The sequence below is a fragment of the Mastacembelus armatus genome, chromosome 1, assembly GCF_900324485.2.
Source record: "Mastacembelus armatus chromosome 1, fMasArm1.2, whole genome shotgun sequence".
NCBI classification, from domain to species: domain Eukaryota; kingdom Metazoa; phylum Chordata; class Actinopteri; order Synbranchiformes; family Mastacembelidae; genus Mastacembelus; species Mastacembelus armatus.
In genome coordinates, this window is record NC_046633.1 from 19,017,271 (window position 1) to 19,039,352 (window position 22,082).

A 22,082-nucleotide genomic window follows, 5' to 3' on the forward strand; every position below is an offset into this window, starting at 1 on the left:
CCTCACGAGTAATCCAGTATCCACATGATTAGACCTGCATGGATGAACATTATCCACTATTTCTGCACACATTCATTTAGGCTTGTCCTTTAATTTGCCACTCACCTGTATGTGTGTTTGTAATATAAAAAAAACTGTGTTGTTCCAAGGAGAAAATTATATTGAAGTAAGATTTATTTATGTATTGTTCCAAATGTAATGCAGAGTTTAAGGATTACTCTCCAGTCGGACATGAGTTTTAGGTCTGTGGTTTCAGGATAACTGTGACATTTAATACTGTGAGCACCACAAACAAAAGAGTATTCACTCCCCAAAAGCATCTAAACCTTCAGTCATGTTGTTCCTGTCGCCTGGGCGTCAATAAAGTTTTTTCAAACAAACACGGTGACGTCACGGCAGACAATGGCGGCCAGTGGCACGGCTGTAACGGTTCTCACCCCAAATGGGCGAAGACAGACCGTGAAGGTTTCTCCAAACACACCGTTATTACAGGTAACCTGTGTTTTAAGAGCGTGCTCTGTGTTTTCAGACATGGACTATGCGTCTCACTCTGTTCGAGCGAAGACTGTTTTCCTCTGAGCTAGCATGTTTGGCTAACAGTAGCTAGCTGATTTAGATCAGAAAGTTTTCAGACATCACGGTTATTGTCGTCATTCACAGGTCCTGGAGGATGTGTGCAAACAGCACGGATTTAACCCCGAAGATCACGGTTTAAAGTGAGTAGCCACTGATTTGAGCAGTTGTAGTGCTAAATTGATGTTAGCTCGTTAGCTTTTGTGTTCTGGCCTGCAGCTTCTTAACAGATACGGCTCTTAGTCTGGACTAAACATGACTGCTGATACTAAACCAGTTCACTTTTAAATAGATTTTTACTTCTATGTAAGTTCTAGATATAATACAATACATAACATGCCATAACTGTGTAATAGATGCACGTATACTGGAACAACTGTTACCATATAAAAAGAGAGGTAAACACCTCTGTTTATCTGATTTAATGAAATAAAACTCATGATAGGAAACTGTTTCTCCACTTTAGCAAAAGAAAAACCAGACAGTTGTTATGTTCCGTTAATGCGCTGACCTCATTCACTTTTCCTCTGTTGTTCTGTTTGTCAGGTTTCAGAGGACTGTAGTGGACCTCACGCTGCAATGGAGGTTTGCCAACCTGCCCAACAATGCTAAACTGGAAATGGTGACAAGTACAAGAAAACAGGCCGTGGCTGACAGCCAGGTTAGCTACGATAAAGTGTGTGTGTGTGTGTGTTACATGTCGTTCTATGGTTGTGTGGACATTTTGGATGGTCCTTCTGTGTGTGTTATGTGTTGGCAGCTGACCACATAAGAAGCCTACAGTAATAGTTGTCAGTGTATGTGTGAAGTACAGTAATTTTATTATTGTCTGCTAGTTAGCATCAAGTACTAGTACTAGCATAGTTGCTTTATTCTCAGGTCTGACTTAGTGACTGTTTCACCAAAATGTAAACTTACTACATGAATATAATATTTTTTTAACATGGAAATATTTTATATTTTAAACACATCGAAGAGTAAATTTATGGCTTTCATAGTCAAGAAAAATTAAAATATGTTAAGTAATGTGCAGTCAATCCAAATCCCAATTCCATGTGAATGCTTTCACGTTAGTTAATAACTCAGATTAAGTAATAAATTGGGTGTAGGTACAGCTGGATGATAGTGATTATATCAGATATCAGCATTTTAAGCTCAATGAGCTGTTTGCTATGCTTGCTGGTGATTTTCTGTTTTAGTGTCTTGCCTTATGTGCGCACTTGGCAGAAATAACGGTGATGCTTCCTTTTACAGTCCCCTAATTACTAAGAATTTACTTGGTAGATAATGCGAAACTTACAGTATGTAATGGGTAACTACTATAATCTGTTTCTGGGAAACAGATGAGACTTTCTTTTACAGTCCACTTTCAGCTCACTTACCTAGTAAATAGTTGTGTTTTACTTAGTATAAATATATCTGAGTTATTACCAACATAATCCAGTTACAACTGAAATGCACTTGAGGGGTAACAATTGAGGTTTTTCTTAGTATTTCATCTGTAGTTACACCGTATTTACCTACTTGTTACAGATGGTCGTTACCCATCACATACTGTAAGTATCCCTTTATTTAACAAATAAATTCTTAGTAATTAGGGGACTGTAAAAGGAAGGGTTACCGAAATAACAATATGAATAATGTAGCCAAACAGACTCCACTCGTTTATTCAGTGTTTTCCTTTATCTGTATACCACAATATGACGACTAAGGGTTTCCCAAGAACGCACAAGCAATAAATGAGCTTTTAGAAATTTGATCCATACAGCATTATGGACTCATGCGCTGTTAATTGCAGTGTTAGATAACCAAAAATCAGCAGAAGGAAAAACCAATTGCAGAGGAAATAACTGCATCAAAGAAAATACCTCTGCTTTAGCAGCACAGCACAAAATACAATGATACAGATATAGGAGCAGCACTACTGTATCACATGAAACTAAATCAAGTTAATGGTTATTTGTCCCACCCATAATTAGGTTGGATGAAGAATCCCAAATGATATATAGCTCATGTTACACTATCAATATGATTTTAATATTTCGGTTAGCTGTATATGTGAGTTTTTATGATAATTTTATTGTGTGTGTTCACTGTCTGATTTGCATCCAGTTCTGGCATGCAAGCTGTATGACATCATGGCACCGTCATCTAAGCAGTAAAATCACGTCTGGGTTTGATCTGTTGTTCGTTTTCATTTGAAGGATTGTTGACTGTTGATACCTCATAGATTTTGTATACTCACACACTCACTCTTGTACCACACACACTCCCACACACAGTCTCTCACAACATTAACGTCAGCCAAACTGGTGTGCGAGAGTGTTACGTGCCTGGCCGTTGACAGCCAAGGCACTCTTTTCATCTCTTGGTGTGCTGAAATGCAGCATGTTTTTTGTGCTGGACTACATGGTTGGGGAATAAACATAAACAACTTGTAGACTGACTTAGAGAGTGAAACAGCAACTTGCACTAATGCCTGGTGTTACTCATTTTCAGACTGAGCTAGGCCCACATGTGCAGCTTAATCAGGTTCGATTATCAAAGAATGTTCTTCCTGCAAAATGGGTCAAGACTGTAGAGCCAAGAACTTACAAATGGCCACCTAGGGAGATTTTGGTCCATAATATAGTGAGTTTCCTTTCTGCATTTAAGTTAACAGTTTATCCTACAATTTGAAAGGTCTAATCTGGAGATATGTTTTACGTCTACATATTTCTGTAGATTTTAAATGGAACTAAAGCTTTTAAATTATGATTTTTCTTCTTATGATTTTTACAATTTTAATTGTATGAAATACACAATTTTATGGGTCCAAATGTATATTGTTTTTTTTTATCCTGGTGGCCTTGGGGTCCAAGCTAAATCTGGATCCAAACCAAAAAGGGTCTATTCTCACATTTATCGTTTTTTTTTTATCACTAGCTATTATCATAAACAATGCCATGGAGAATAGTTAATGTTAAGTTACACACTTGTCTCAGGAGTGGTGGTTGGATCGTTGTTGATAATATATACCTGCTTTTTATTCATGGAACATGTTGTGCTGGTTGATGTGTAAAGCATGAATTCTTTTTCTTTAAACTTACCTCTAAAGCGTGTGCTATGACTTGTTATTCCTCAGGTGCGGATTGCACTGCAGATGGAGGATGGCTCTCGGCTTCAGGGTTCATTCTCTTGTGGACAGAGTATGTGGGAGCTGCTTACACATTTCCCAGAGATCAGGTGTGTATATGTGCATACACGTGAAAAGTTTTATGAGGAAATTTTTGGAAAGCAAATACATTTTTTCTGTTCTCTTCTTTACAGGGCTGTTTGATGGTTAGAATTAATTTTGATTACGTGATGGTGTTGTACATTAAACCAAGAGTTGCCAAGTGGGAAGAGCAGCTGGTTCCCATATCAGATGTTTTTTTAAACAACATATTCAGTGGTACTGGTACTTAAATCAGAAGGATAGGGCTGTCTAGTTTTACATTATGACTATTATTTTTAATTATTTCAACTTTGTTTCTTAGAAATTTAGTTGAATTGTATACTCATGACAAGATGTTATTATTCTCCACGGTTGAAAACTGTAGAAGTATTAGCTGTGATGCTCATTGTTTTGAACAGTAATTAGTAGGCAGTATGTGTGTTTTTGTACATTAGCCATATCGTAAATAATATTGATTTACACCCTGCCCTAGTATGGTCCTCACAGGTATCGACAACATAAATATGTGTGTGTTTGCTTTCACTTTCCACTAGGCTGGAAAGTAAAGGTGGTCATTTTGCAGGAATGAACACAGGCCAGTGATGTGTTAGATAACATCCCTTCTTCTTCTTCTCCTCTGCTGAAGCGTTTGCTTTCCCACACATCACCACCAATCATTCAAACACACACACATGCAGCTGTTGCTCAGTAGTTCCAGCTGTGCTGTCCCAGGTGCTCATGCATCCTTCCAACACTCATCTCTATTAAATGACATCACTCTATATCCTGATCCTTATCCAGGGAAGTTACACTTCCATGAAATGAATATTAGGTCCACACCAGCTTAGAAATCAGTGGGAATGTTGCGAAGCAGAGGGGGAAGCTTTGATTTTCAGAACTGAGGAGAACAATAGTAAAACATTTATAGTTCAATTAGTTCCTACACAGGATTGTGCACACATGGTTTACACATGTTGACAGCATGCCACTTTGTCACTTGAGGTTTTCTAGTGAAATCACAGAGCTAATTTCCGTCAGCAAGAGAAAGTCACTTCTGTGTTTGTGTTGTCACAGCTACAGCAAATAAAAATCATTCAACCATAATTTTAATGTTTTTCTTACTGTCTCTCTCCAGTGTGTCGGAGCTGTCAGAGTCAGGATCCACTCCTGTGTGTGTTTACATGAGAGATGAGGTATGCAGTGTTCCTTTAGCTCTCCCTTTCTCAAGAGATGAAAGTAAGTTTTATGGTTACACAGCTGTTTGTTCGTGTGCGTGCATGCATGTAGGTAAGTGGGGAAGAAGCACTAAAGAAGGCCACTCTGAAGTCTCTGGGTCTCACAGGAGGGAGTGCCATAGTCAGGTGTACTGCTTGTTTTCCATCTTATGTGATTTTTGTGTGTGATTTATTTTTAAATGATAACTCATACAAAAACCTGCATAAACTGCAGCTGATATTCTATTAACAGGGTTTGTTATGGTAACGCTGTTGTTACAATTTCTCTTTAAGATTTTTACTCAAAAAGAACAAAACTCCAGGAGATGAAGATGGTGAAGAAGCCACTGAAACAGTTGCTATGCCAACCACACCTGTTGCCAAAGAAACCACACCCAACATGTCATCTCAGCCTGATCCTGCTCCGTCACTTCCAGAGATATCAACATCAGATGAGCCAATTAAAAATTCAGACCCTGACAGGCCAATAGAAACCCTGTCAGCACAAGCCCCCATCTCTACTACAAATACAGCTCCTGTTCAACAGGAAGAGATTCCACACCCCCAGGATGCAGTTCGGCCCAAAGTGGCTCCAGGCAGAACAGGAATGCCGGAGGAAGATGATGATGAAGCAGGTCCGTCAGGACTGAATTCGCTTCCCTTATCTTCCTCCTCCACTTCCTCAGCTACGTTTGTTCCCTTCTCTGGAGGTGGGCAGCGCCTTGGAGGTCTGGGTGCAGGAGCAGTTGGACACTCAGTTTATTCACCCTTGTCTCTGTCAGCTCTGAGTGCTGCGGTTGAATCACCCAAAGCCAAGAAAGCAAAATCCAGCTACAGTTCAAGCTCCAAGGTGAGCAACATCATTACAAGAAGAGAAAATGAAAAAAATGCTAATATTTCGTTATTGGATAATTTTATTTGGAAATTATGTTTTGTTTTTTGTTTTTTTTTTAAGAAAACAATCTGAATATCAGCATCCAGCTGATTGTCTGGTTGTTATGAAGTTATATATGTTTAAATTTCCATTTCATTTTATTTTAAAGGCATAAAACTAAAATGATACATTCAAAATTATGAACACTGAAAATATACATATATTTTTACAAGCACTGCTATTAGTGTTTTCTTGCTATGTTTAAGGTCAACATAGTGAGATATGCTATATTTTATGCTAGTTCCAAGAAATTTTTGGTTTCCTGATTTTAATAGATTACAAAACAATTTTCTTAACCTTGAAACAACAGCCTCTCCGCATGTCTCAGAGAATAACTAGAAGCCACTTCTCTTCCTTTCTCAGCATCAAGTCACTGCCAACCAGCCAGCAGACGCCATGGTTCACGGAGAGGAGTTCTTGGAGGTAAATCAGTTTATTTCAGGTCAGAAGTTTCTGTGAGGAGCGATTTCTATGATTTCACAGTGGATTTATAGACATTTATGAGTCAAGAACATCAGAGATAATAGTGTCCTTAGAAGGTGGAAATTATGTTTAAGCTATAAATATGTGTATCGTGTCTGTGTGACCACATTTCCCTTGGTGTCTACTCGAAGCAAGTATGATGTTTGATGCAGATTATGGCAGTTAGGTGCTAATGGTTTTAGACTACCTAAGCTACCTCAATGAGTGTCAGCGTAGCTGCTGCAGCGCCATCTTGACCATGTTGATCAACAGGCCAGATCAAGGGGTCAAACTGCAATAAATGACTTCCCACTGTTTTTACTCTACCAGCATGCATTTGTCCCTTTCACCCCATGCAGTTTTCCTCAGATCTCTTCCTCCATTCTACCTCTTTGGGTGGTGCGCTTTACAGTTTCAGAACCTGTGCTTTAGATTAAACATCAGTGTGCATATCTATATGTTTCCAGGCTTTTAATCCACTTACATCCTGTTCACAGCCAGTGGAGAGGGAGCCTCTCATGTACCACCTAGACTCTGTGTCCTGTCCCTCTGAGGAGCACATGGATCTGCCCGATGAGTTCTTTGAAGTGACGGTGGACGACGTGCGGAAGCGCTTCGCCCAGCTGAAGAGTGAGAGGTGGGGGGAAGGAAGTTAATAGAGGTGGTTAAGAGACTTTGGGTCTGAGGACTGTGTGTGATATTTGGTATAAATATTTCTGCAGAAACACGTCTGGATCAGTGTGTTCCTTCACGGTTTGTAACAGATAATTAGTCAGTTTGGTATTTGGTCCTGTGGCGTTTTGTTGATGAATAACCCCTAATTGCAGAATACCATAGCAGTGATGAGAGGCCACAGGCAGGGAGAATGCCGGCCATTGCTGCGTGTGTTTTGATGTTTTTTATTTATTATGGGTTGGAAGATGGGTTTTTTGGGGTTTTTTTTTTTTTGTTTTTTTTTTTATGAGCGCTTCTTCAAAACAGATGTGGACAAGTTTACTCTACGCTCTCTGGATGTGGCCACAACCAACCACAGCTGCTGTGACACTGAGTGTTTGCAAACATGTTTTCATTTCTAAAACGCGAAGCACATTACAAAAGCTTCTAAATATGGCATAGAGGGACCAATTAGTAAGCCTGTCTTTTTTTGTAGACGTGCATCTTTCAGCCATCGGCCAAACACTGTCACATTGAGACCTCATTGCGTACATCCTTTAATCTCTGTCTACACTGACTTAAGTGGCTGGCTCATGGCTATGCTACTACCGTGTCAATGACTGCAATTACCAAGGGTTGAATTAAGCCAACCACAGCAATTCATCTCTGTCTCTGACACACACACACACACACACATATGCATGCATACACGGCCACACACGACCTAGAGGATTAGAAGAAGTGTGTATTATTTCTTTACTCTGCTCATCTTTCCCATTTGTCCATAGTCTGCTTTTTATTTCACAGCTCATTTCATTTCTCTGTCTGTCTCTCCCCTCTTTCCTTTAGGAAGTTGTTGGAGGAGGCTCCACTGATGACTAAAGCTCTAAGAGAAGCACAAATAAAGGAGAAGATGGAAAGATATCCCAAAGTGAGCACAAGTGACAGACATATAATCACAATCCTGTTTTTTTTTTTTTTTTGTTTGTTTTTTTTTGTGGGAAATTTTATTTGAAATATACAGACATAAAAAACAGCTACCACTGTGTGACTCCAGGTGGTCCTGAGGGTCCAGTTTCCAGACAGACATGTTCTACAGGGCTTCTTCAGGCCAATGGAGACAGGTGAGTGTGCGTCTCTTTACGTGTGCGTGAGTGTGTGTGCAGTGTGGAGATATTCATTTCAGATGGCTAGCCACAGGTATGGCTGCAATGTTCAAGCTACTTGCGGCTCCTTCACCACATTTATGACTGTAGCCACACAGAGTGACAGACAGACAGAAAGAATGAGACAGGTCTGTAATTCCAGGAATTAGATTCACCTCAGTCCCAACAGCAACACGACAACCAGCAGAACAACAAATCGGAGGGAAATTCCGTCTGAAAAATGAATTATACTCCACTGAGTCACTGGCGTGTGTGCACATAGATCAGTGTATTCGTGCATAAGTTGGTGTTCTCTGTGTGTTTTGTGAGCAGTAGGTGCTGTGAGACACTTTGTGAGGAGTCACTTGGAGGATCCTAATCTCAGTTTCTACCTGTGTAAGTTTATTTCTCACTAATTAATTACAACATCAAAACCATCCGGTGGCTTTGAAGATGATATGGAAACCATGTTTCTGTTAATCTACAACTGGGGTCATAAGAGGATAATTCCAGCTTATTGCAACTCATGTCTTATGTTAGGGCTGTTATTTCCCGTACGTGGAAATGTTTGTAATAAGCAGAAAAAAGGCCAAAACATTATGTATTATCTATTTTTGTAGGTAAAATTGTGAAAGCACCACACCTCACCTTATTAATAATCCCTCACTGCGCAGTTACAGTCAGTATAAGAGGTTAAACCTCTGGAGGTTAAATGTCAGTCTCTTGACTATGATAGATATTTGTAAAACACTGACATTCACAAATATGTTTAGCTGACCTGGAGGTTTGTTTAAGGCCTGTGTAATTTTCTGACATTTTGTGTTTCCCATCTGACTTCTTTTAACTGATGCAGCGTTCTTGCTTTAGATATTAACCCATTCTGTGCATGAGGTGGAGTCATCTAAGCTATTTACTGAACCACGTAATACAGATGTCCCTGGTTTGATTGTAACTGGGGACCTGTGTTAAGTGTCACCCCTTAAATGTCTCTCCATGTTTCTTCATGGTCTCTACCCTCAACTAGAAATGGCCAAAAAATGCAATAAAAGAACAACTTGGTGAGTGCAATGGTATTAAATCCAACGTATGTAAGAATCAAAACTATAAAAGTATGAACCAAGTTGTAATAAACTGGAATAACCTGGAATAAGATCACTTAAGATCAACTTTATTAATCCCCGAAGGGGAATTCTGGAAGTAGGTCTGTCTTTTGTCAGCTTTCCACACTTAACATTTTGCAGGTTGCAAAATGTTGTTATAAAAACTGCAACTAACAGTTATTTGCATTATCACTTCCTCTGACAATAATTTTATTTCTTATTTTTGTCTAAATAAATTTGGTTATTTCTCACCTTTTAATGTAAGAAAACAGTGAAGCGGTTTATGATTTTATAAAGCCAGAAGTGTCATCTTTAAAGGTCTTGTTTTGTCCAAAACCCAATGAAAGTACATTTTTGTCAAATTTCACTTTTTGTCATTCCAGTGTATTTTTTTTCTAGGGGCAATGTTCCCAGTTTATAATTTATACCAAATTTTTTCCATTTTTTTCCACTCAAAACTTCAGTCATCACCCCTCCAAAAACCATTCTGGATGACCCATCAGTGACACTCTTCCAGGTAAGCCTGCTCATTTAAATCTAAAGAAATAATAAGAGAGGAAGAATTGACTCAAAACACATTACAGTCAAACTTCAGGAAACAACAACCACAAAACTCTGATTCTCCAGCTTGGAAGCTATCACGCACACACCGACTGTAAAATATATCGGCTGGTCCCTCTCTTCTCTTCAAAGCTCCACTGCATTCCCGCTCTCCCCCTTTTCTCTCGCTCCTACACACTCTCACACTTGTTTCCCCCCCTCTCCACTGTCCTTGACCCCAGCTGGGCTTGATTTTTCCCAGACTGGCACATGGGGTTAATACAGGCTTCGCTTTGATCTTGACACTCAGACACGCACATACACACAAAGCAATGGGCAGCCTTGGTTCAGAGCTATTCATATACTGAACCAGTTGAGAATGACGAGATACAAATGTAAACCAAACTTTTTAGATGCATTATTTTAGAATTTCTACAGCATTTTGTCTTGAGCACTGTGCTCCTGTTGACTCAACCTGAGGCAGGCATAAGAAGGGAAATAAAGAAGGGAAATAAATAAGGGGAGGAAGGGAAAGTTGTTTGAAGTGATATTGTGTTGTGATGATGAACAAGATCCAGAGGGACTGCTACAAAAGATAACGATCCTCAAAAGTACACTTTGAAATGTGTGTGTGTGATGGGGCAGGGGGGTGGTCTGGTGCCGCTGTCTCTCTCAATCAAATCTGATGCAAGTTGTCCATCTCTCACTGTTTTTCATCTATTTGTCCCTTTTTGAACTTTTCCTATACCTGTTTTTTAAATTTTTTTTTTCTTTTTTTTTTCTGTCTTCGGTACCCAGACGTGGGATCTTCTCTTCCCACTGCCTTCTCCTGTGCCTCACCCCTCCTTTCACCCATATGTCTCTACCCATTAGGAACTTAAAAGCGTTAAAGCATACAAAAGCAAAATCTTTAATCCCCCTAGGTGTCATGTCACACACAGAGCATGTGACTGATTCCCTGTCTGTAGATCAATCTTTGAGACGCACACTTTATAAATCTTTTATCTTTTTTTTTTTTTTCGGGTCATGTCGCAAAGACATGAGTGCACGCGCTTATGTACTCTCTCTCTCTCTCTCTCTCTCTCTCTCTCTCTCTCTCTCTCTCTCTCTCTCTCTCTCTCTCTCACACACACACACACACACACACACAGATGCACACTTTAATCACTTTGTGTCATGTCAGGAAAGGAATGTTTCCCAACCCAGCAGTCCTTTGATACCAGGCGACCCCTCCCTCATCCGTCTCTCCCTGTGTCTTCCATCAGGATCTGTTCTGCCTCTTTTTTCTTTCTCATGTTTTTTACACTCTCGCGCTCTCTCTCTCTCTTATTCACATACACACTCACCAGTCTTGTCCAGTTGCCCTGTCTAATTCAGATGGAGACGTCCTGAATGCTTGTTGTTCCACTGTACCACATTGTCTTCTGTTCACAGGGCTGTCATAATAGCAATTAGGCCAGCCTGTCCCAATTTAGCAACCAGCAAGTGGAGGGGTGGGTGGGTGCATAGAGAGAGAGAGAGGACAGTGTGTGTTGATGGGTTGTAGTGGAGGGTGAACGCACCTAATCCCAGCAACAGCTATGCCAAATTCACATTTTACACTGTTGGTTTGAAACTGTGTGGAGCTAAGCTACATAGGAAATGTTTCGCTGATGGCACTAGTGCTGCAGCTAACAATCATTTTCCATGCAGACTAGTCAATCAGTAAACTGGTCGTTAATCCATGCCTTTAGGTACGACTGCTGCATGTGTCAAACTTTCCATCCTGGCATGGCACATGTGCTTCGACAACTGGGGCAGCTTTATCTCTTAGTCATTTGTCAAATTTTTGAGACAAAATGAGCTTGTCATCATTTCTAGCAAACTGTTTTGATTTTGCTATCTGACAAATGTTGGCCTGTTTTATCACCTCTAGCTTGCTAGTGTTAAATTTAAACTAATGTTAGCTGCAAGAGTTAGTAAATATATAGGCACCATCTGACTTTTAGAATTTTCAAGCTTACTAAGAATCTCGCTAAATGCATTTTAAATATGTACTTAATGGCTTCTTACACGATACTGTGTGAAAAGACAGAATAAGGAATATTTCCCATAAGGGGACATCACCAGGCTCCCTGTTTAGCAGTTAACACCCAAATATATGCAAATTATATTGACACATCACTGAAAACATTTGAGAACCTGGAGCAAGCAAATGCTTGGCTTTTTTTTTTTTTGTCATCTTTAAGGTGAAGTTAACTGAACCAAAAAAATATTTAGCTGCTCATTATTTGGCAACTATTCGTCAGCTGCTAACTTTGGTGCAGTTACAGATGTGGGGAAATCAGAAGACCAGTGGACAAAATTAGAAGTTAATGCTAAATGTTGTGGAAAGACCAGTGTGGCTGTTAGAAATATGGAAAAGTGTTCTAGAAAATAGTGGAGCGGTACAACAAAAAATTTATAATAATATTTTATCTGAGGGCTCATTGGTTGAGTTAGCAACACCTGTGCCTTTCCTGCTACATGTCAAAATACTACAACAAAAATCTGTTATATTCAACAGCAAATAGAGATGCCAGAGTCCCCGCAGCAAATATTCAAAATATGTGGCAAGTGCTTTTTAGGTTAAAAATCTACACACACACAAATCTGAGACAAAGGTATTAAAAAAAGTTATCCGGAAAGAATGAAGGAGCCATGACCATATTGAAGGCTTACAGTGTCCCTTGCAGTATCCATCATGAAAACCTAACAGAAAATGGCACATCTATAAGTCTGTCTTGCTTTGTCTGTGTTAAACACAGATACATGCAGGTAAGCTTTATTACACAGGGACTTTGGCCTAAACAAAAAGCAGAAAGTAATTACTCCATCCTGTATTTTTCACCCCCATCTTTCTGTGGTCAAAAGGTGTAAGTTGTCTTCTGTGGACTGTCTGAAAATGTCCATCGTAGGTGGTTTTCCTCGGAAGCAGGAGTTTGGTTAAAAAAAAAAAAAAGTTTAGCAGGTAACATGCCCTGCCTGCCTGTCTGTGTTTCTCTTATAATTGTATGGTTCATAATATCTGCCTGCTACTGGTCCATTATAACCATTAAGACTATCACCGGAGAGGAGTGTTGTGCTTGAGGGGTGAAAGTGTTTTCACTAACCATTTGATTGGTGCTCATTTTGTGGTCTGCTTCAAAGAACCACGCTTACTGGATTAGATCCCCGGGTAATGAATCATCCTCAAAAATGAATTTGACTTTTGCTTGGATGTGGTGGCAGTGCTTGGTTTGGGTGTAGCATCAGGCAAAGCTGTTTTTCAGAATTTGACTGGTTTGCCAAACATTTTTGAAGACTTCTGTTCATTTCTCCTCCTCTCGCTCACTTTCTGTCAATAGGCCGACCTGTTTCCTGGTGCGCTGGTGTACTTCGGCTGCAACGTTAAGACAGGTTTTTGTCTTTTTGCTTCTTTTATTTCATATGCTGATATGAATTAGATACTGGTGTATTACTAAAGAATGTGATCTAACAAAACAATAGTCAGTATTGTGTTTGTGCCTGTGTTTGTTTTTGCCACAGATTTTTACATAAAGAGAGAACTGCTGAAATCCTTTGTCTCAGCCTTGCAAGCAAATGAGACCATTGCAAGGTATGCATACATGTGCCTGTGTGTTTTAACTGTGCGTCTGGGTGTGTATGTGCACTTGTAACCCGCGGCAACCAGACTATTTTCCTGTCACAAAGCTGTCATCATTGGAATCCCTTTGAGGTTCTGCCTAAACAGCAGGTGCCCCCATGCGCCCTCATTTCCTCCACGCACGCACACACATTCACACTCACATAAACATACACACGCACAAACCATTTTCCAGTTCTCCTAAAGATAGAGCCCGTTTCCCAAAAGTGACCCCCACCTGTTGTCCTTTTGCCGCTTTAACAAGGTCATCACTGCTCCTCTGGTTTCGATCTGTATCTCACTCAGTTATTTAACTACTGGCAACGATCCTCAGCCAGCAAAACAGCGCTGCTCTAAGTAGAAACGTGAATCCCCCAACAACACAGCAAAAGTGGCATCCTGCATATTTCATGGTGCTGTGTTTTTTTGTTTGTTTTTGTTTTTTTTTTTAATATTTCTGCCTTTTTTTTTTTTCTTTTTTTTTTTTTTTTAAATATCCCTCTCCCTACTTTAGCTGCATGTTCCAGGCCCCAACACCCTTCTCCAGCTCTCTGGACTCTGAGGAGTTGCTGCCTCCTAAGGAGCCGACAACAGAAACCAGCAGATCCACACAGGATGAGGGAGATGCATCTGCACAAACACAAGCTGCTAAACCTGCCAGATCTGACCCGGGCAAGGTGCCCAAGTGGCTCAAGCTTCCAGGTGAGGAGCGGACAGGATGTTGATCATGGCATGGTCTAACATTTAGTCTGTCTGTCAGTCTCTCAGGCTCAACTGTCACTTAGAGGGATCAAGATCTTTTTCTCTGACTGTTCGCCTTTTTCAGTGTCCTTTTAGGCTCCTCATCATGACATTCTGTGGTCATTCTTGGCTCACTGAGAGATGGTTCAGTCCCTGCGTCCATTTCCACACTAAAGACAAGGATGTATTCATTCTATGGCAGCAAAAGCTGTTACACAAGACTTCAGAAACTCCTCAAAACACTTTTAGGGCTGACTCACAGACACACTGTATACAGACACAGGAAGTTACTAGCCTAGCAACATTAAGACAACAAATAAGCCATAATGCAACACTCTCCATAGGAGCTGGTGTTTAAACAGTAATTCTCTCCATTACCTATACTGTGAATTATGTAATCCTCATATATAATACAGCCTCCACTTTTTGAAGCATAATTTTCAGGGAATGAACAGCACCACCATCCAGTTGGTTTAGTCTGTCTAGTTTGATTGACAGCTTTCACACAAATCCAAATAAACTGAGCCCAACAGGCAAATACACCAGAGTTCATGTAAGCTGCACCAAACAGGTTAGGTATGAAAGCAACAAAGTTTTACACCCCTCAGCCTTCCTCCTCGGAGATTGCTTCCTTTTTTTCCAGTAGAAAAAAAACAGAAGGCTTGGAGCCACACGATTCCTGTTGTGGTAAAAACACGCACACACTAACCACAGTCAATAGGAAACGGCCTTTTGAAAGCAGAATTCCTCATGACTCAGAAGATAAGGATGCATGTTAGGATGAACCAATTAGCGGTGGATGGTCACCCCCTCCAGCCAAAGAGACCACTACAGACACACAGGGCCCAGGCAGAGAGCCTGCCGCTGGGCCACATCACAAGCACGAGCCCCTGTGGTCGGTCCAGGCACGGCGCTTTTCTGCTGTTCTGTTGTGGTGTTTCTGGTGGTCACCGTACTGATGTTTTTGTTTAGAACATTGCTCCCTTTTCTCTCTTTGTCTTGTTTGTGTTTTTGTGTGCATTTTATTTCTGGCAGATCTCTGTGTGTGTCCATGTGCGTCTCCTAAGCAAGTTGTGGCTGCTTTCTCTTTCATGAGGAAAGTTAAAAGAAAAAGACAGAGGGGAGGGGGGCTGAATCAGGAATTATAGACTCCATGTGTGGAACCCTAGAGCGGGCACACATAGTAGACTTCCACACACTCCATCTGAGGCCAGTTGTCCATCGCTGAAGACATCCAGTAGTCCATCCTGTCTAATAACATGCCAGAGTGTGTTGACGCATCCTGGAAGAATCATTTTGGTGCAGACACGTGCAGTCTTCATCAGTGTAATGATCTTTTCAGATGCTAATAAAGCTCTGTGTCTTTTGAACAAAACTCTTCTGCTCTTTCCTGCATCATGATGATCGTCCTTATGTCAGTGCCGTGTTGACAGGAGTTATTACAGTTGGTATGTTTCACAGGGAGTTTTGAAAAACAGCCCTTTTGGGACGATGGAGTACTTGTTTTTAACAGATTTTGATGCATATCCAGCCTCAGTGTTTTAAATTCAGTTTTGGGTTTTTACATCTGGCACAGAGTGGATAAAAGATATATTTAGTCATCTGCATACCAACTTTGTGTGTGTTTTAAACTTTTATTAGTCAGAAGGTGTTTTTGTTGAGATGTGCCTAACCAAACCAGCAATTTGTTTTGAATTATACACCAGCATTAGAGCCTGCATACAATTAAAAACAGAAAACGAAATTGGCTGAACGTAATAGTAAACAGTTCTTAAATAAGATGTTATGCAAAAAAAAAAAAAAAAACTGTTCAAAAATTGCAATGCTGATTACGGCAGAACATCTGGACATTGTCCGTGCAGAGATATCTGGCTTTTCTGATGTGTCGTGTTCTTGCTCAACAAAGTAAATTAGAAAGAAGCTGCCTTTATGAGCATTTCTCTCGTTATTGACTTCTTGTGATAACTGTGCCAATTCTTAATATGTTACGGTCCTGGTAATTTGTGCTGTTTCCTCGATTGGCAGGGCAATTTATTGCTGTTTTCCGTTTCCCGCACAGGTAAGAAATAAGCCTGCTGCTGCCTGCTGCTGCGAGGACTGACCATGACAGACGTCCGACAGGCTCTGCCTTGCAGAGCGAGTAGAGCACTTCAGTTTAGCCGCATTTTGATAAAGGCTTAACTTTATGACGGCAGTGCACTCAAATAGTGTCTCTAACAGTCAAGTGAGATAAATGGCCGAATAAATATGAATATTTCATCGCCAAGAATATGAATGTATTTGATTCCAGTTGATCTCAGCAGGTGAAAAGATAACATGAAGTAAATAAAGTTTGCTGTACTGAAAAATGCCTTGTATCCTTGCCTTGTCTTACACCAAAGTTTTCTACTTGACAGAACCATCTCACCTCAGTTGTGGAGTTTTCAGATCACATCTTCAGCACATGTTCAGATTTTTATGAGCACTTTAAATATTTCTCACTCATGTTGGCTAAAAGTTTGAGCGTCAGAGTTTTGGTTACACAACGTAATTTTTGTAATATATAGTGTTCCCATCTCTGCCTTTAATGCTTCCTCAACAGTTTAAAGCATTTTTAAAATATGGCAGTCTTCACTTGGCAGTTTATATTATAGCCTTTTCTTTTGTAACATGGATTAGGTTTATATCTGTACCTCAGATTTCTCCTGGATATAGATCACAGTATATTTTAACTCTAATGAGAAACTGTCATGACTCAGAAACGTCATCCTTTCACAGATTTTCCTGTTTGTTGGCACTTGGAGGAAAATGAAACAGCTCAGCCTGATAGTGTCTACTACTCAAATATAGCTACTCTATATTATTTATTCAGTTATGCCTTACAAAAAAAAAAAAAAAAAAGCCATACACAAATATATATTTTTTGTGCAAACTAAAATGTACATTAACCTTGAAATAAAGCTAAAAACCAGGTCATTCATTTTGATAAACTGACATCTTCAACCCAGGCTGATTTCCACATAATGAAATCAGGTAGCAGCTGATCCCAACCATGATAATGTGATTAAACCTCTGCTATTCCTGGCAGTTTGGTCACTTTTTAATCATAATGTATTAATCTGTAGATGTATTTGTAATATATATTTGATATATTGAACATTTGAACATATACAGCACTGTGCAAAAGTTTCAGGTGCTAAAAATACACTGGAAATATAAATTGTATAAATAGTTTTTCAGTTATCAGTTAACTTCATACAAAGTGCAGTAAAGGGAACCAAACCTAAATCTAATCAGTATTTGCAGCACTCCCCTTGGCCCTTAAACCAGCAGCAGTTCTCTCTGGTTTGACCTCCTGGTACTTTGCAGCACCTTGGAGAAGCTGCTGCAGTTCTACAGTAGATTCAGGCTGTCCCAGTGTTTCTGTCTCTTCATGTGATCCCAGACTGACTCCACACTGCTGAGATCAGGGCTCTGTGGGGATCAGACCATCTGCTGCAGGACTCCTGGTTCTTCTTGTCTCTGAAAATATTCCTAAGTGAACTCTACTGTGTTCCTTATGGGCTTGTTGTCCTGCACAATGAACCTGAATCACTCAGACACCTGATGGTGTGTGATAAGGATATAATGCATTTGAAGTGAGTAAAACATCTGCATAGTACTGTATATTGCAGTAAATGGAAATACACAGTAAGAGATGTATTGACTATAACTGTGTATAAAGGGAAACACCTGTGTTTAAATTTACAGGACAGAGAGTGAACGTTATAGGAAAAGGTGATGCATTTGAAGTTACATGTGGGGGAAGTGGACTGATCTGTCTCTTACAGCTATGTGTGTGTGTGTGTGTGTGTGTGTGTGTGTTAATAAGTCAGTGAATAGCTGTGTGAAAGAGCAGCTCAACATTTTTCAGGTGCCTTCTTGGAGACCACATCTTTGATCTAAGAGGACTGACTTCATGATGAGTTTCATGATGATTCCTGCAGCCTCTGACTCTCGCATGCCCTTGACTTTTCTGACCATCTACGGGTGATAACAACCATAACACACTGAACGAGCAGCACCCAGCTGCTGCCATTAATGCATGTTTTCACTGCATTACCAGCATGTTCATGAGTCCTCTCCCCAGCCGCCCCCTTGTTCACTCCTTTAACTACAGGAGTGGCTTAAAAGAGGCCGAACACAGGGGGACGCAGAGTTGTGTGTACTAGTCACACCTCATCACTGTGATGCAAAACTGCTTTAAAAGTCATTTTAAAAACTGATCTATTCTGTATTTAAAGCCATAATGTTCAGAAGTTGCTCCCAGCTGCTAATTTGTTTACTACATTAAGTTGGACTTTAAAGAGTTTTAATGAAAGGCTGTGGTGTCAGCACGTGGGACCCTGGGGTCATTTAGCTGCAGCACTGGTGTGCTGCTACAACAGCGCTCCCTGGTGGAAGCTGTAACAATGAGAGGTAGTTCTACAATAAGATAAAATATTCATAAGCAGTTTTAATAGATTTGTTTTGTGTCCATTTTAACAAATAACCTACAATTAAAAGAATAATTACATATATAAATAAGAACACATATGAGTGGCACAGAGGGAACGTCACTCATTATTAGGCTATAGCTGGATGAACAACTGAAACATGGTATGTACAGCAGACTTTATATAGGCCAGTGTGGTCTATATATAGTTAATATTTTCCTAACACCATTATCTTCAACCATCTTCTGAAGACTTATAAACAGAAAAAATAATGCTTAGGTTTATCTTATCGTGTAAGTTGAAAGGACACCAGGCTGGACGCCTGAATGATCATATGACTCTTTCACTGACCAGATTAACTTGATATTATGAATTTCCTCCTTCTCCTTTAAGGGTCTTCTGGTATTAAATGAAAGACCTGTGCTTGTGTGTTTTTTAACCATTGTGTTAGTATGACATCCACTTCAATCCTTCATCAAGTGGGTAAACTGTGTAAGGTCGAAATAAAGCAATAAGCATAGGTTCTCAGCTAAACACGTTCCACCATATTTATTTGGTGAACTAAAGTCATAATACCCAATACCCACCTCCACTCATTATACTGGTGTATGATCACTGAACAAGCAGACAGACTCTTGCCTGACTTTAAAAGTACTGAATGTCCATGAACTGACAGAGTCCTTTTTACTTTCTCAACTGGAAAGCTCTGGCTGTTTGCATGCTCTGAGGGCACACATAATCATTTACGGTATCCTCATTAGGGGCGTTCTGAGCTGCACACATTGCGTAAGTACTGCAGTAACTCTGCTGTGCTGTCCTTTTAGCACATCTTCCGTCTCCAATGGCACCAGCACAACTGGGTCATGTGATTCTGCGTCTGGAGTAGAGGCAGGGTGTGAGAGCTACGATGATGTGGTCAGTGAGGCAGCGAAGGAAGAAAATAAGTGGAAAAAGTGATGAAAATCCCCGTGTCATCCTGATGTATTGTTTTCAGAGAAAGACAAACATCCGGAGAAATCGTTCAGCCAGATGACTCAAGATATGTAGCCAAGCTAACCATCAGTACTGAGTTTTAGAAGGAAATGACATCAGGACTGACCAAATATAAAGTCTTAGACAGGTCACAGCAATTCAGTTGCCTGTTGTTGGTGTTCATTCAAGTCTGTGGATGATGACCAGTATATTGGCACATAATGCACCACATGTCATCAGAAGAGCCCTTGCAACATAGAGGCTGTTGTGAAATGCCTCTGTTCTGGTATTTGACATTTGTAGACTGTTAGCAGCTCATTTATCAGAGCAGCTGTGACATAATTAAGGTCACTAATAATGACTCCCTGTGAGCTTGAACAGTAAAGGTAACACTGCAACAGTCAGCTGTCATACTGCTATCACCTGGTGGTCTGACATAATTAAACACTCATACAAACACTTGATGTTGTCAGTGTCACAGCTAGTTTAGCAGGCTTTATTTCCCAAAACGTAAACAAATATTTTTTACTTGCCAAAGTTTTCATCTGACTGCACAGCTGCTGCAGCTGTGCGTAACTATACCCAGCCATCTCAAAGTGCTGCTTGGTGCTTTCAGTGCTGCAGACTCCACCGTCTGGCTGGATGAGCTGCCATGGGGCTCTTGTTGCAACAGGTATAACAGATAACAGGTGCTGTTTTAAAGGTCAAATGTCATAGGACGGCTGGTTGGTGCACAATAGTAAGTTGGAATTCATTGGCCTTCATTTGTGTTTTTTAAAAACATTTCATTGTTAAAGACAAAAGATTCCTCATCTAGCTTCATGTGTTTGATGCTGAGTCAAATTATGTTTTGTCACAAACATTGCACTGAAACTGATTTTGTGTAAATCAGCAGGATTGCTGTATTAGCTGAGTGCACCATGATGCGGTAAGTCAATAATGCCTGTCTGATGAAATGCTAAGACAATTTAATTTTAATGTAGACGTGTCTCCATGTACTATGCTGTTAATGAGTTAAAATGCCTCAAAAAGCATAATTTTTGAAAATAAATTGCAGTTCCTTCTCAGACCTACATGAAGAAGAAGAGCCCTTGCAACGTGGAGGCAGTTGTGAAATGTGAAGCTAACAACTCTCCAAACACTGATTTTTTGTTATTGATATTTTTGAAGTTGTAGTTTTCAGAGCCAAAATAATTAATTTATGTTGGTCTATATCTATATTGGATATATATATATATATATATATATATCCAGATGTAGTTACCTTTTCCTTTGATTATTTAAGAAGCCCATGTTTCTGTGGTTTCTCAGTGGAGACTGTGGAGCAGAGACAGACAGACTGTGACCCCCCTGCAGATGGAGACAGAGACCTGAGCACGCGTAGGATAAAACAACCAGAGGGCAGCAGAGCCCTCCTCACTGTTGGTGAGATGGAAGCACAGTTACATTAATGGACTGTGAAGCAGAGCTGACTCTTGTATCCTGCTGCTGTAAAATTACATCCACATGAGGTGAACAGAGTGTAGCTGATGTGTTTACAGGGTTTGTCAGTACCAAACATAATATCATCTGACTTTACTGTCAAAGTGACGTCAGTTGAACATTTTGTTTCAGTGATAGAAGAAGTTTTATTTGCAAAGCATGAAGCTGAGAAATCCAGTGACTAATATGTTTGTGTTTATTTTTTGTCACACTTTTGTTTTTGTTGCCTGGTGACACTGCAGTTAAATACTTCACAATGATAACAATATAACAAGAAGAAACAAATGTGACTTTCAGTGTGATGCATTTGAAATACATTTCGGGATTTAGAAAGTTTTCTCAGGAGGTGGAGGAGACCAAACATGAGAGTGAATTCTGGACTAACTTTGATGGGGCCAGAAACATCACTTGGACATCCCAGTGTGTCTGCTCTGCTGTGTAGTTATATAACTGCCTACTTACATGTTAGCCAGCACAACCTTATAAGGTGATAATACAATATTATGCTGCCTTCTTTTTATTTCACTAAAGGAAGGCCAATTCATACGATTATTTATTTTATAATGTCATTTATTTATTGGGGCTCCACAAATAAGATGCTTGATTGCAGATAAAGTCGAGGGAGATCCTCTGAAATGGTATTCTGCACATTATAGTTTAACTTATATGGTTTAGTTGGTGACACTATAATGAAAAGCCTAAAAAGTCTTAAAAAGTGGTGATTAAAAGATAATGAGAGAAAAAAAAGTGATTTAGGCACCTGAACATTTTTTCAACGTAGTTATTGTGCACATTCAATATCTCCCTGACTGTGAAGTGAAACCTCAGGCTGCTTGTCTTGACAGCATGAGCCTGTCCTCTCAGCTCATACCACAGGCTCTGTAATGTGTCTGCGTGCCCGGACTCCACACCCAACCACATGAACACATCTCTCCAACACTGGTGCTGGTGGCCCGGCCCTAAATAACTGAC

At 40.0% G+C, this 22,082-nt stretch overlaps 1 protein-coding gene across 1 annotated transcript; it reads left to right on the forward strand.

Annotated features, from left to right (window-relative positions):
• The first annotated feature begins 384 nt into the window (after positions 1 to 384).
• On the forward strand, positions 385 to 16,550 carry aspscr1 (ASPSCR1 tether for SLC2A4, UBX domain containing). Its single transcript, XM_026302508.1, has 17 exons — positions 385 to 492; positions 661 to 716; positions 1,120 to 1,234; positions 3,698 to 3,798; positions 4,905 to 4,962; positions 5,057 to 5,130; positions 5,278 to 5,833; positions 6,281 to 6,340; positions 6,877 to 7,016; positions 7,883 to 7,964; positions 8,091 to 8,157; positions 8,512 to 8,574; positions 9,743 to 9,795; positions 13,184 to 13,235; positions 13,365 to 13,434; positions 13,976 to 14,163; positions 16,262 to 16,550. Exons 1-17 carry the CDS (start codon positions 403 to 405, stop codon positions 16,270 to 16,272), a joined length of 1,836 nt encoding a protein of 611 aa, XP_026158293.1. The 5' UTR covers positions 385 to 402; the 3' UTR covers positions 16,273 to 16,550.
• Positions 16,551 to 22,082: the final 5,532 nt, after the last annotated feature.

Coding starts and splice junctions, on each gene's coding strand:
- aspscr1 (XM_026302508.1), top strand. CDS start 403: ATGGCGGCCAGTGGCACGGCTGTAACGGTTCTCACCCCAAATGGGCGA. Junction 5,131..5,277: donor GGAGGGAGTGCCATAGTCAG/GTGTACTGCTTG, acceptor TTTCTCTTTAAG/ATTTTTACTCAAAAAGAACA. Junction 8,158..8,511: donor CTTCAGGCCAATGGAGACAG/GTGAGTGTGCGT, acceptor TTTTGTGAGCAG/TAGGTGCTGTGAGACACTTT.